At 34.6% G+C, this 13,472-nt stretch overlaps 2 protein-coding genes across 2 annotated transcripts; both read right to left on the bottom strand.

Annotated features, from left to right (window-relative positions):
* Positions 1 to 5,094: 5,094 nt before the first annotated feature.
* On the bottom strand, positions 5,095 to 6,219 carry LOC130465674 (uncharacterized). Its single transcript, XM_056834532.1, has one exon. It carries the CDS (start codon positions 6,217 to 6,219, stop codon positions 5,095 to 5,097), a length of 1,125 nt encoding a protein of 374 aa, XP_056690510.1.
* An 800-nt stretch (positions 6,220 to 7,019) lies between these two features.
* Positions 7,020 to 11,373, bottom strand: LOC110802346 (rhodanese-like domain-containing protein 11, chloroplastic). The gene is made up of 10 exons (XM_022007803.2): positions 11,098 to 11,373; positions 10,892 to 10,987; positions 10,082 to 10,189; positions 9,475 to 9,571; positions 9,172 to 9,211; positions 9,017 to 9,091; positions 7,788 to 7,875; positions 7,620 to 7,687; positions 7,416 to 7,488; positions 7,020 to 7,325 (listed from the first exon to the last, which is right to left on the bottom strand). Exons 1-10 carry the CDS (start codon positions 11,248 to 11,250, stop codon positions 7,245 to 7,247), a joined length of 879 nt encoding a protein of 292 aa, XP_021863495.1. The 5' UTR covers positions 11,251 to 11,373; the 3' UTR covers positions 7,020 to 7,244.
* Positions 11,374 to 13,472: the final 2,099 nt, after the last annotated feature.

Genomic DNA, 13,472 nt, shown 5'->3' with positions numbered 1-13,472 from the left:
TATGGTACATTCATAAATATTTGGTTAGTGTAAGATTTAAATAAAGCCTTTATATTTATTAATCTTTTTCTACTCTAAGGTTATTATAAAATCAGCCTAAACAAAATTCAAGGGTAACAATCAACTGCAGTGATAACGTGATACTCCGTATACAATATAATTTCTTCTAACATAGCAATGATAAATAATTGTTATTTAAAATAATAAAAATGAATAGAAAAAATTAAGACATAGTCATTGAAAATGTGGAAAATACATAAAATAAAGCTAGGCATCTTACCTTTGATGTATGTTGATATAGATATAGTTGATCGTGTGATTAATATAAAAAAAAATATGGTTGGTAGTCAAATTTATATATAGAGGGGCGAGATGAAAGATTGATATAACTCTTATTATTTTCTGAAGTTAAGTATGTAAAAAGATTATTAAGTTCTAAGTATTAATGCTTATTGATTTGTGGTCATTTATTTCTATGTTTTTATTATGGGTGTCTTTTGAGTTTATTGTTTTCATATTCAAGTGTATCTTTTGAGTTGTCACAATTTTAATACAAGTCCTATATTGAATAACATTTTAATGAATCAATTAAAAAAAATTAGGAAAAAAGATGGAGATGATGGGGAAGTGGACACATGTCACACATGTCACTATGGTGTGAGTTTTTATAGACTAGGTATAGATTTTAATACAAGTCCTAATATTGAATAACATTTTAATGAATCAATTAAAAAAAAACATAGGAAAAAAGATGGAGATGATGGGGGAAGTGGACAGTGTCACTATGGTGTGAGTTTTTATAGACTAGGTATAGATTTGACTATGTCATTTATATAGAAATTGCAAAAGAACAACAATATACTCGTGAGATTTTAGGAACATCTCCTCTTCTTAAAGACATGTTGAAAGTTGAAACCTGGAATTTGGGACATAGATGAAAAGTATTACGGAGTGCAATATAGAAGTACTAGCACTTGATGCAAGTGTAGGAACATTTTTAAAAATCTAACTGAATTTATAAGGGTATTATTGATATTTTATATGGACAACCTAAGTGTTCAAAAGTTAGCTTATGTAGTAAAGATATTTTATCCAAAAAAAGAAGAAAAATTAACAAAAATAATCCCAATTATGAACGATCTTCCCATTTAATCTCAACAAAACTTAAATCCAGAATAATCCTAACTATGGTAGTTGTCTTCTCAAATCATCCAAAAAATATTACAAGTATTTAGTTGTTTCTTAAGTAATTCAAATCTATAAAAAACTTTCTTTGTTATTACGAAAGAGTTCTACAGGTTTTCGGATGAGCCTTTTATAGAAACTAAGCGCAAGCATGAAGATATTTTGGAGAGAATTATCAGTTTTTATTAACTGAATCTCGTGAGAAAGAAGAAAAAGGAAGCAGCAGTTTAAATACAACAATACTACAAGCTTAGCCTAACAACTTGCTGACTAGGACTAACTAACTTGTAACAACTTTTGTGTAAGGAAAATAAATCAATAACCATAAATAATCAGCTCCTATACTCCCCCTTCAAGCTGGACTTTAGATAAAAGTCCAAGCTTGGCAGACAAAGAGTGATGTTGAGAAGAAGCCAAAGGCTTTGTGAGCAAATCTGCAAGTTGTTGAGAGCTTGATACATGACTAGTGTGTATGAAGCCAGCTTCTACCTGTTCACGAACATAATGCATATCCCTTTTGAGATGTTTTGTTTTGTCATGGAACATGGGATTCTTAGCTAAGTGTTCAGCTGAAGTGTTGTCACAGTACAAGGTGATGGGAAGAGGAATGTTGACCTGGAGATCTTCAAGTAAGCCTTGTATCCAAACAAGTTCACTAGCTGTTGCTGACATACTTCTGTATTCAGCCTCAGCAGATGATTTGCTGACACTTCTCTGTTTTTTTGTTTTCCATGAAATTAAGTTAGGACCAAGAAACACAGCATATGCACTGAGAGATCTACTGCTGTATTGACAGGAGCTCCAATCAGCATCACTGTATGCTGACAATTGCATATCAGAGCTTGATGAGTACCATAAGCCATCAGCTAAAGTGCCTTTCAAATACTTAAGAACATGCAGGGCAGCACGCAAATGAGGTGTTCTTGGTGAATGAACAAATTGACTGAGGTGTTGAACACAGTAAGACAGATCAGGTCTGGTGATGCTCAAATACAAAAGTCTTCCTACCAATCTTCTGTATACCTCAGGTTCAGCAATTAGATCACCAACATCAGTAGACAGCTTTAATCCACATGACAATGGAGTAGAAACAGGATCACAGTCCTCCATGCCAGCATCAACCAAAATATCATTGATGTACTTCCTTTGAGAAAGGAAGATGCCATTGTCATTTCTGTGTACCTCTATCCCAAGAAAATAAGTTAGTTGGCCAAGATCTTTAATGGTGAAAGCTTGATCCAAAGCAGTTTTGACCTCATCAATTTGACATTTAGAAGTTCCAGTGAGGAGTATATCATCAACATAGACCAATAACACCAGAAACTCACCATCAAGATTCCTAGTGAACAAAGAGTAATCTTGTATTGACTGTTGAAAATTCAGTGTTTTAAGAAATTTTCTAAGCTCTTTATTCCATTGTCTTGATGCCTGTTTCAAACCATATAGGGACCTTTTGAGTTTACAAACCTCTCCTGGTTTTGCCTTAGTGTAACCAGCAGGAGGAGTCATGTAAACTTCCTCATCAAGAAAACCATGCAGAAAAGCATTGTTGACATCAAGCTGATACAGTGTCCAATTTTTCATGGCTGCAAGGGCAATCACTATTCTCACAGTAGCAAGTTTAGCCACAGGAGAGAAAGTTTGGTTGAAATCTTTGCCTTCTATCTGCTGATAACCAATAGCAACAAGTCTTGCCTTATGCTTATCAATTGTGTAATCTGGATTGAGCTTTGTTCTAAAAATCCATTTAGAACCAATAGCTTTCTTGTTCTCAGGTAGCTCAGTTAAATCCCAAGTGTCATTACTTTCAAGAGCCTGAATTTCCTTTTCCATAGCTAGTACCCAATTTTCATTATTTTTGGCTTGGTTGTAATGCTTTGGATCAGAAGAAGAAACACACACAGAAAAGGCAAGGGACTCCCAAGTATCATAGTCATTCAATGCTAGAGAAAGTAACCAGAGATCATCAGGTTCCATGGTAGAAGTAGAATCAATGTTGGGAAATGTATTGCTGACATTGAATGAAAGAGATTCACTGTCAGCACTATTTGGTGGAAGTGTTCTATCTCTGTGAGGTACATAGCCACCCACAAAGTCTTTAAAGGTGGATGGAGGTTTAATTGGTCTGGTAGATTTCCTTAAAACAGGTATAGAATCTGTGTTTGGGTTTAGAATAGGAACATGTTCAGAAAGAGGGGAAATAGTAGAATCAGAAGTAGAAAGAGAATTGTGAGAAGAAAGAGATTCAATAGGTGTGTTTGGGGAATTGTGTGGAGATAAAATGTCATTTTCAGTATTGACATTTTGAAAAGAATCAAGAGAAATAGAAGTATCAGACTCAGTAAACAAATCATTGTTGTCTTGTGCTCTAGCAGTTCCAGAATCATCAGCAGATCCAAAATGAACCAATTGAGGAGTGGGAGGTAACTTGGATTGAGAAAACAGTTTGTATGGGAATATATTTTCAAAGAAAATAACATCCCTTGAGACAAATGTGGTATGAGTGTCCAAATCATAGAGCTTAAAAGCTTTATACCCACCAGGATATCCAATGAAAAGACATCTTCTAGTTCTAGAATCAAATTTATCTCTGTGAATGTGACCATTGTGAGCAAAACAAAGAGAGCCAAACACCCTGAGCTTGTCATAAACTGGTGGAACTTGGAACATGATCTCAAAAGGAGTTTTCCAATTTAACACTTTGCAAGGAATCATGTTAATCAAAGAAGTTGCTGTCAGAATACATTCTCCCCAGAATTTCTTAGGAAGATTGGCATGAAATCTCAAAGCCCTAGCTATTTCAAGAAGACTCCTATGTTTTCTCTCAACTCTGCCATTTTGCTGAGGTGTGTATGGCACACTTTTCTCATGTAGGATACCCTTAGCAGCAAACAAGGATCTACATGACTCTTTGACTATTTCAGTCCCATTATCAGATCTGATTTTCTTAACCTTGGTGTTAAATTGAGTTTCAACCATGGATAAGAATTCAGATATGACTTTTTCAGTTTGCATTTTGTTATGCAACAGGAATGTCCATGTAGTTCTACTGTGATCATCAAGGATAGTAAGAAAATAGGATGCCCCATCCAAACTTTTGACTTTATAAGGACCCCATAGATCCATGTGTATTAAGTCAAAACATGCAAGTGATCTGTTTTCACTCACACCAAAAGGAAACTTGTGTTGTTTTGAACTAAAACATACACCACAATTGTATTCAGTTATTCCTTTGCAAAAATCAGCATTAACATATTTCATCTTGGATAAAGAAGCATGTCCTAGCCTAGCATGCAGTAAATCAAGATCAACTCTATGCTGTTCCTTATTTACAGAGATACTAGTACTAGTTTTATTTGGTAAAACCAACTGGTTCACATCAACTAGGTTTCCCACAGTATTACAACTTGTATGTTGGGTAGCCTCTCCTTGTTGTATGCCAATACTTGACTGCTTATTTCCAGAATTTGCAACAAAATAGTAAAGTCCATTTGTCCTCTTTCCAGTGCCAATCAAGACAGATTTAGATGGGTCCTGGAAAGTATACCCAACAGTGGTGAATTCAACTTTAATGCCAGTGTGTTCTATCAATCTACCAACAGATAACAAGTTGTGTTTGAAACCTTTAACCAGCAGAACATTGTGCAGAACCAGATCATCACTCAAAACAACATCACCCATGATTTCAACAGTTAACTGAGATCCATCAGGTAATCCAACCTTAACAGGATTTTTAAGTGTTCTTATGTTGGTTAACATATGTTCATTATAAGTCATGTGATCACATGCACCAGAATCCACAATCCACAAGCAATCATCAAGCATTTCATTCACAGAACAGTTGAGGGAATGAGATATTATACCTGCATAGTTTGCATAGGAACAAGCCATTCCATTGTTGGTGTTGTTCTATGACTGCTTGCCTTTCATGGCCTTCATGACCTCTTGACAAATAGCATTCAGCATTTCATTGTTGACTGTTGTATTTTCAGCTCCAGTATCATCCAGAGGACAGTCTGCAAAGTCAATGTTAGTATGAACATTTGCAGCAATTCTGCCACCTTGTGAACTGTTTCCCTTGGAAGCTTTGATTGTATTGTACCAATCAGGATATCCAATGATCTTGAAACACTGGTCAACAGTATGACCCTTTCCTTTGCAATGTGTACACTGCCTGTTCATTTTATCTTTCTTCAGATCTTTCCAATCTTTCTTCCCTTGTGTTGATCCAACACTTCTGTAAGCCTGTGCAGCCATTGCACTACTATTCATAGCATTGCTTTCCACTGCAGCATGACACACTTCTTTCTGTTTTTCAATCTGTTGAGTAATAGAAAATACTCTGTTTATGCTAGGTAATGGATCCATTGACAGAACATTAGTCACAGTGTTTTCAAATCCACCATTCAAACCAAGTAGGAATTTCATCATCTTGTCTTCTTCTTCAAATTCAGCTACCTTCTTCATGAAGTTACAACTGCATTGTAACAAAGCACCACAAGAACAGGTAGGAAATGCCCTCAAATTCTGCATTTCATCCCAAAGTTTCTTCAGTTTTCCATAATAACTGACAATAGTCATGTTTTGCTGAGTCAAATTCTCAATCTCCTTTTTCAGCTGATAGATCAATGGTCCATTGGATTGACCAAATCTTTCAGTCAATTCTCTCCATAATTCCACAGCAGTGTCAATGTATCCAAAATCATCAGCTAAATCATGATTCATTGAGCTTAAGATCCAGCTGATTACCATAAAATCAGCACGCTTCCATTTTAAGTAATCCTTATGATTAATTGCAGGTTTAGCTATCTCACCATTGATGAAACCCTCCTTGTTCTTAGCAATTAAGGCTCGTTTAACATTTCCGCTCCATCGCACAAAATTTGTACCAGAAAATACTACAGCAACTAATGCAGAAGTCGGATTATCAGAATTTGCAATGAAATAAGGATCAAGATTATCACTATTACCTCCTTGATTCATATTGTTGTTTTGAGTTTGTGATTGATTTTCTTCTGAATCATCAAACGCCATCACAATCTTAGGTGAACAATCAATCTGATTCTATAACTTTGCGCAAGAAAGTTTCGCAATCGCAGAAATTTTCGCAACAAATTTTCAGATAAGATGATCGAAAACAGATCTTTAATCTGTTAATAATATGAGAAAAACCTCAAGATCAAGCAACCTCAATCTCTTACCAGAGATTAAGCTCTGATACCATATAGAAACTAAGCGCAAGCATGAAGATATTTTGGAGAGAATTATCAGTTTTTATTAACTGAATCTCGTGAGAAAGAAGAAAAAGGAAGCAGCAGTTTAAATACAACAATACTACAAGCTTAGCCTAACAACTTGCTGACTAGGACTAACTAACTTGTAACAACTTTTGTGTAAGGAAAATAAATCAATAACCATAAATAATCAGCTCCTATACCTTTCAATAGTTATCACCCCAACTACAAGTCAACCTTCTATAAAGAAATCACTAGCAAATGTGGCTTTGACGGGTTATCATATCTCAAAAATCGTAAGCAAAGTCATGCCAACAATCAAGGGTCGACAAAAGAAAAACATGCTACCCTTTCAGACTTTATTAGGTTAACCATAGTTTGGTTTGTAAGCTATTTAAGGTTCAAGACCCATACTGTTTTCATTTTGTTATAGTTTATAGTTGTAGTATCTACACTTTTTTTTTATTTATGCAAATTAATCTGATGTCCAAAAAAGAGGCAAATTTTCAAAAAAAAAAAAATGCACATTTGGGTGCCAAATTGACCATTCTTTGGACAAATAACTAACAAATTCCAAAACCAAACAGAAAGGAGGCAAAATAACATTGAAGTATATGGTATATTAATCTATATAAACATTCATATAACATTCTTTCACACTACAAAATTTTGATGAACATATGAAACTCAGATACACAAAGAAAAGATAGATTTGGCAGGGTTCGTACATCAATACAAACCAAAACATGATTTCTTTCCTACATGTGTGAAGTGAAAGACTTCAATCTTCAATGGCATACAGCCATACAGAGTTACAGACATTAACTACGATCGTACTTGTTGTAGGTAACGAACAACTTGCTGAGCAGTAAGATAAAATGCATCCGCAGCAATAAACAGTCCGACCTACAATACGATTCAGAGAATGACCATGTGATATAAAACCAAAAGAGACGTATACATATTTTGATAAGCAGTTGTTGCCTAGGATCATACCATACGCGCAGAGAAAACTAATCGATATTGCCATCCTTCTTTAGCTGCTGCAGCTCTTTGCTGATCCGTCCAACTGAAAGTGAAATCCGTTGGGATTTAGTGCCGGAAGATGTGAGAGTGAGAAACAGAATGTTCTAGAAATTGAGGTGGGATATCCATATTCACAAAATCGATGACAGAAATTCTATTGAACAGACTACTAACCCAAGAAATTCAGAAAGACCTCCAATTCCGGCAAATTTAAATGGCTGTGAACCTTCTCTCTGCAGATCCTGTATGAGTACATCACAGCGTTGAACCTCGAGTTCCCTTCGTTCAAAGAAAAGACACAAGAAAACAGAACATTTTGACAATACAAATTAAAGAAAATACCTCTTCTTCTGCTGCTTCCAGTCCTCCTTGAACCCAGAAGACATTTTTGTACCCGGCATTACAAAGCTGCTCGCAAGCAGCTAAAGATCTACCAGTCAAATGCGCTAAAGGTGTTAAGGGAATACAATATGGAAAATACTGATGAATCTAACATTAACATAAAATTCCCATAACCAGAGTGTTCAAAGGGTTGTTTTTGCATTAGCTAACGTGCAGGTCCAAAATCATAGGAAAGCCTAGCAAGTTAAATATTAAAGAGGCACTACCACTCGATTCAGTCATCCCAAGTTAGAGGTCCAGTTGATGGGGACAAAATTATGCTTGCTTGTAACTTTGTTTCATTTATTTTGCAATAAATCTACAATCCTCAACATTGTCACTCTTGTGCATATCTTGTTTATGATATACTGACATATCGTACATTAGCATCATTCTTGTTCCCATTCTATTTCCCCTTTCCATGGAACACACAGATGAATGTGCAAAAAACATCACTGACCACAAAATTCATTCAGTTCATTACTTCAATTGATTCAGAGGCTCAAAGCACACCACATTTTTCTAAATTTTTAAAATATCCAAGTGCACTAGAATTTAGAGGTTAAAATCCAGTTCTTTCTGGAGACTTTCTCAAGAAAAATAAAGGGTAAACGCAACAAGTCACAGATGATGCAGGGAAGAAAAATAAAGGGTAAACGCAATAAGTTGCAGTAATGCTGCTAAAATTGAGACATCATACTATTAATGTAGGGAACCCACGCAATCCATCCATTCATTATCATTACCCCATTGCCTCAAAGAGGCTCCCGCAAAAAGCGGGGTAAGGGGGGATCGAACGTACGCAACCTTACCCCTGCTATTGCAATTGCATTGAGGTTGTTTCCAATTGACCCAGAAGCGTTAACGGGACGACAACGGGACGACCATCTTCTACTTCATGGAAAGGAAGCGAAGAGGTTTTAAGAGTCATTTTGATTTAGTGCAATACATCCCATGGCCAAAAGAACAAATGAATCATTGGCTCCATCGGAAATGGACACACCCACGCAATCCATATCCCAGAATATTCTGCAAATAGCTTGAACTTTATCCCATGCAGAGGGTTACAATACTATTAGTACTCCATCTAGTACTAGAATACAGTCAAAACTAAAAGGAAACTTCACATGATAAATTAGTTGGCTAGCCTAAATCTCAGAAATATAAGAATCTGATAATAAGTATATCACCTTAATCCCTTCTGACACGCTACAATAAGATCTGTATCCTTTGGGAACTCTTCCTCGACTTTGGATAAGAACCAGCTGCGCAAAAATCCATCATTTATCAAAGAGTAACTTGTATATTACTCCAACTTGGAAAGGATTGTGGATTAGCAGCATACCCGTTATAGGAAAGTGTAGGCACACCACTCCACCATCCTCCTACATAAATTCAATAAGATTTCAAGACATGAAGGGGCTTATCTAAATCCTTTATACAACAAAGCCATTTCTTTTTAAGCAGTCTACTAGTTACAATTTACAAATATTGTACAAAGTTTTCTTGCTAATCTTATTTTGGATAACACTTGAATGGGTTGTATTATTTATCTATTTGATGTAACGATGTAGAAACTTTGCCTTTAACTTTATAATAATAAACTTTATAACATGCCAGGAAAAGGATGATAGGAATCAAGAAGTACCCATCACGAAATTTGTTGCCTTTTTTGAGAGCGTTCCAGCATCCAATCTGTCATCAACATCAAAAATGGGTATCCAGTCTGAACCCTTAACCCATGCCTGCATCACAAAAATACACATTTTATTCATGGATTAGTGAGAGATGATATAGAATCATAGCTTCCATAAAGTAAATGTTGTTTTCATTAAAAGATGTAGATATTGAGTAAGTTTTAGTCTTTTAGGTGATACTTATAAAGCATTTATATGGAATGGACTTAATGGTGTACGGTGTACCAGACACAAGTCACAAAACAGAAAGTGAATAAGGAGTGTTAAGTACGAAGTTTGTTAACTACTAAACAGAAAAGGATCAGAACATTTACGCAGCCACATAGCATATATTATGTCACTCAAAATATAAGTATGTAACTTCAATGCATAAAGTCCAAACAAATCAGAACAGTAGATGCAATCACAATTGATGCTTTGAAAAACAGAATTCAGAACCTCCAAAAGCAGAGTAAATAAAACCATAATTAATGATGACATAGCTATAGCGTCCAAAAAAGTAGCTGAAGCATAAATGTATTCTCAAGCAAAGAAGATAGGTATAGATCAAGTACTCACCTTATTGCGCTCTGATGCAGGTCGAACATCAAGCAGAGTCTTGCCGGACAGTTGGATTGCATACCCAGCCTCCCTTGGAGTCAAAGGTTTGACTTTTCCCTCCCTCACCTATGCAAAAGAGTTCGAAAGCCTGAGACACAAATATGAGATTCTCACTCACAACAAGGATTTTAAACCACAAGCGACCATGACAAGAAATTGTGTGCTTATAGAGTTACAGATGCTTATCACAATTTCAAACAAAATGTGGTGCATCCATATCAACAGCACTATGACAGTACGAGGTAGTCAATAATAGCCAATCTACAAAGAAACTACTACAAATACAAACATTACTGGACTTGAAATCGCAATTTGTAGCCGTATAGCTTAAACATTACTTAAACTTGGCAATCCACCCCGCCACCATAAAGCAACTACTTCAAAATCTGAAAAACTGAGGAAGCTATTTCCTTTGTTCATTTTCTTTTATTTGAATAGCTTACACGGTTACACCTATGTAACGCTAGATGTAACAAATCAATCCCATTATCCACAACATAATTCGATATCATCCTACCATTTAGGAATCCATAATTTCAATCACATAGTACAACAGTTCTACAAAAAAATAACGATTTGCTAATTCCCTAAAACTCTTACCCTTTTCAGTTATAGAAACCCTAAATTACTCATAGCTATTTCAATCCTAGTTAAAACAAGTTCAAAATATCATATACGATGTATAATTAAGCAAACCAACTAAAAATTAACCAGAAATTGAAATAAAAATAGCATTAATTTTCAATTATGAAGGGAATTAATTTATACCAAAGCTTCCCATCTTTTTCTAGCAGCTGCCATATCTTTCATTTGCTTCAATTCATACTCTTCTTCCACTACTTGCATTCTGGGTACTTTCCAATTCTGTAAAAAATGACACCCATTTCAAAAAGTTTGACATAAAAATAAAACAAAAATGAAAATCCATGAATTTGGGAGGGATTTAACTGGAAAAATCCAAGGTTTTCACATACCATCGTTTTGCGAATTGGGATCAACTTCCCAGAACAAGGGCCGTTGAATTTGTAATTTGGTGCTGCTCCAGAATAATTTGTGCAGCATTTTTTATTACAATTTGAGGGTGAAAGTTTGGGAGTACAGAGAGGGAGATATCCAAGGGCTTCCATTGTCAATTGAATTATCTTCTTTGAGTACCGGACAGAATTAGAGGTGAGGCGGGGCGGGGAAGACTGGGTTTCTGGTCAAAAGCGAGCCTTTCGGGCTAGAGTTAGAGCAGACCGTCTCTCACACGAGTGATAAAACAACGTGACCGAACAATAAATTGATACGACATGACACGAAATTAACCGGGATGTACGACCCGTTTTGAACAATAGTAAGGGGCCGTTTGGTTGGAGAAGGGGAAAGATAATGAGAATGAGAATGGGAATCAAGGAGAATGGAATGAAAACTCTTTGTTTAAGAATGTTGTTTGGTTTGTCCATTCTTCTCCCCTCTCTCTCCTAAGTAAGATAATAAATAATATATAAATAAATAATAAATAATAAATATTTTTTATTTATTTTTTATTTTTTATTATTTATTACTAATTATTTATTCTTCATTATTGATTATTATTTATTTATTATTTAATATTCATTATTTATTATTAATTATTTATTATTAATTATTTATTATTTATTATTTATTATTCATTGTTTATATTTATTATTAATTACTAATTACTAAATACTAATTACTAATTATTAATTATTAACTATTAACTATTAACTATTAACTATTAACTATTAACTATTAACTATTAACTATTACTCCCCCGTTCCTAAATACGTGTCCAGTTCCTATTTATGGCGTTCCCTTTTATGTGTCCACTTTCCGTTTTTGAACATACACCTTTCCCACTTTTCTATACACTTTTCCCATTTTTTCATACACTTTTCCCACTTTTCTATACATCATTATTATCTTTTCTTACACATTCTACACTTTTCCCACTTTTCAATCACCACCTCCACTTTTATTTATACTTTATCAATAAACAATTATCTACTTTTTCCTTTCCCAAAAAAAAAAACATTCTCAATCATTACCTCTTACACACCATTCAATTTTATTAATTACCGTGTACATGTCCAAAGTGGACACGTATTTAGGAACGGAGGGAGTAACTATTAACTATTACTCCCTCCGTTCCTAAATAAGTGTCCACTTTGGACATTTACACGGGATTTAATAAAACTGAATTGTGTGTAAGAGGTAATGATTGGGAATATTTTATTTGGGGAAAGGAAAAAGTAGATAATTGTTTAATGTTAAAAGTACAAATAGAAAGGGATGTGGGGATTGAAAAGTAGAAAAAGTGTAGAATGTGTAAGAAAAAATAATAATGATTTATAAAAAAATGGGAAAAGTGTGTGGAAAAGTGGGAAAAGTGTATAGAAAATTGGGAAAGGTGTATGTTCAAAAATGGAAACTGGACACTTATAAGGGAACGCTATTTATGGGAACTGGACACTTATTTAGGAACGGAGGGAGTAACTATTAACTATTAATTATTAACTATTAACTATTAACTATTAATTATTAATTATTAATTATTAATTATTAATTATTAATTATTAATTATTAATTATTAATTATTAATTATTAATTATTAATTATTAATTATTAATTATTAATTATTAATTATTAATTATTAATTATTAATTATTAATTATTAATTATTAATTATTAATTATTAATTATTAATTATTAATTATTAATTATAGAGAGTGGTCAAGGGAAAGGGAATGGCAAACCTTGGGGGTGGTAGAGTATCAATGTAGAGGGATTTGGGGGTAAGTGAAAAAGAAAATAGCGTAAAGGGAATGACAAAAACCACCAAACAAACAACAACAAATGGAATGAAACCCCATCATTCCCTTTCCCTTTCTTGAAAACCCCCAACCAAACGCCTCCTAAGTGGTTTACTAAACTCCGCCACAATGCCACGTAAATACTCATCTGCGTCCCGCACATTAAATGTCATAATTATCCCTTTCTTATATTTACTCTTTTGTTTTTTTACCTTTTACCTTACTTTCAATAACCATCTTACCTTTAACCTTATAATTCACCTTCAACCTTCTAACATTCCGGCAACCACAATTCCGGCCAGACCTCCGATCAAATTTCGGCGAACCAAAACCAGGCGGGTGCTACCACTCCGGCGAGGGAATTTTCCGGCGATGCAAATCTCCGGTGAAAAAATGTGTCGAAATTCTTATATGTACGAGTCATCCGGAGTAACATCCACGTCATCACAAGAGGTAATTTTTTTTTTGTCCGACAAATATTATAGAGGATCTCCTTAACCTAAGCCATGTGTTGGAGCCAAAGTTTCTGAAGT

This window comes from Spinacia oleracea, chromosome 1 (genome assembly GCF_020520425.1).
Source record: "Spinacia oleracea cultivar Varoflay chromosome 1, BTI_SOV_V1, whole genome shotgun sequence".
In the NCBI taxonomy this organism is placed as follows: domain Eukaryota; kingdom Viridiplantae; phylum Streptophyta; class Magnoliopsida; order Caryophyllales; family Amaranthaceae; genus Spinacia; species Spinacia oleracea.
Note: the sequence above shows the minus strand (reverse complement) of the source record. Positions and strands in the feature narration are given on the sequence as shown.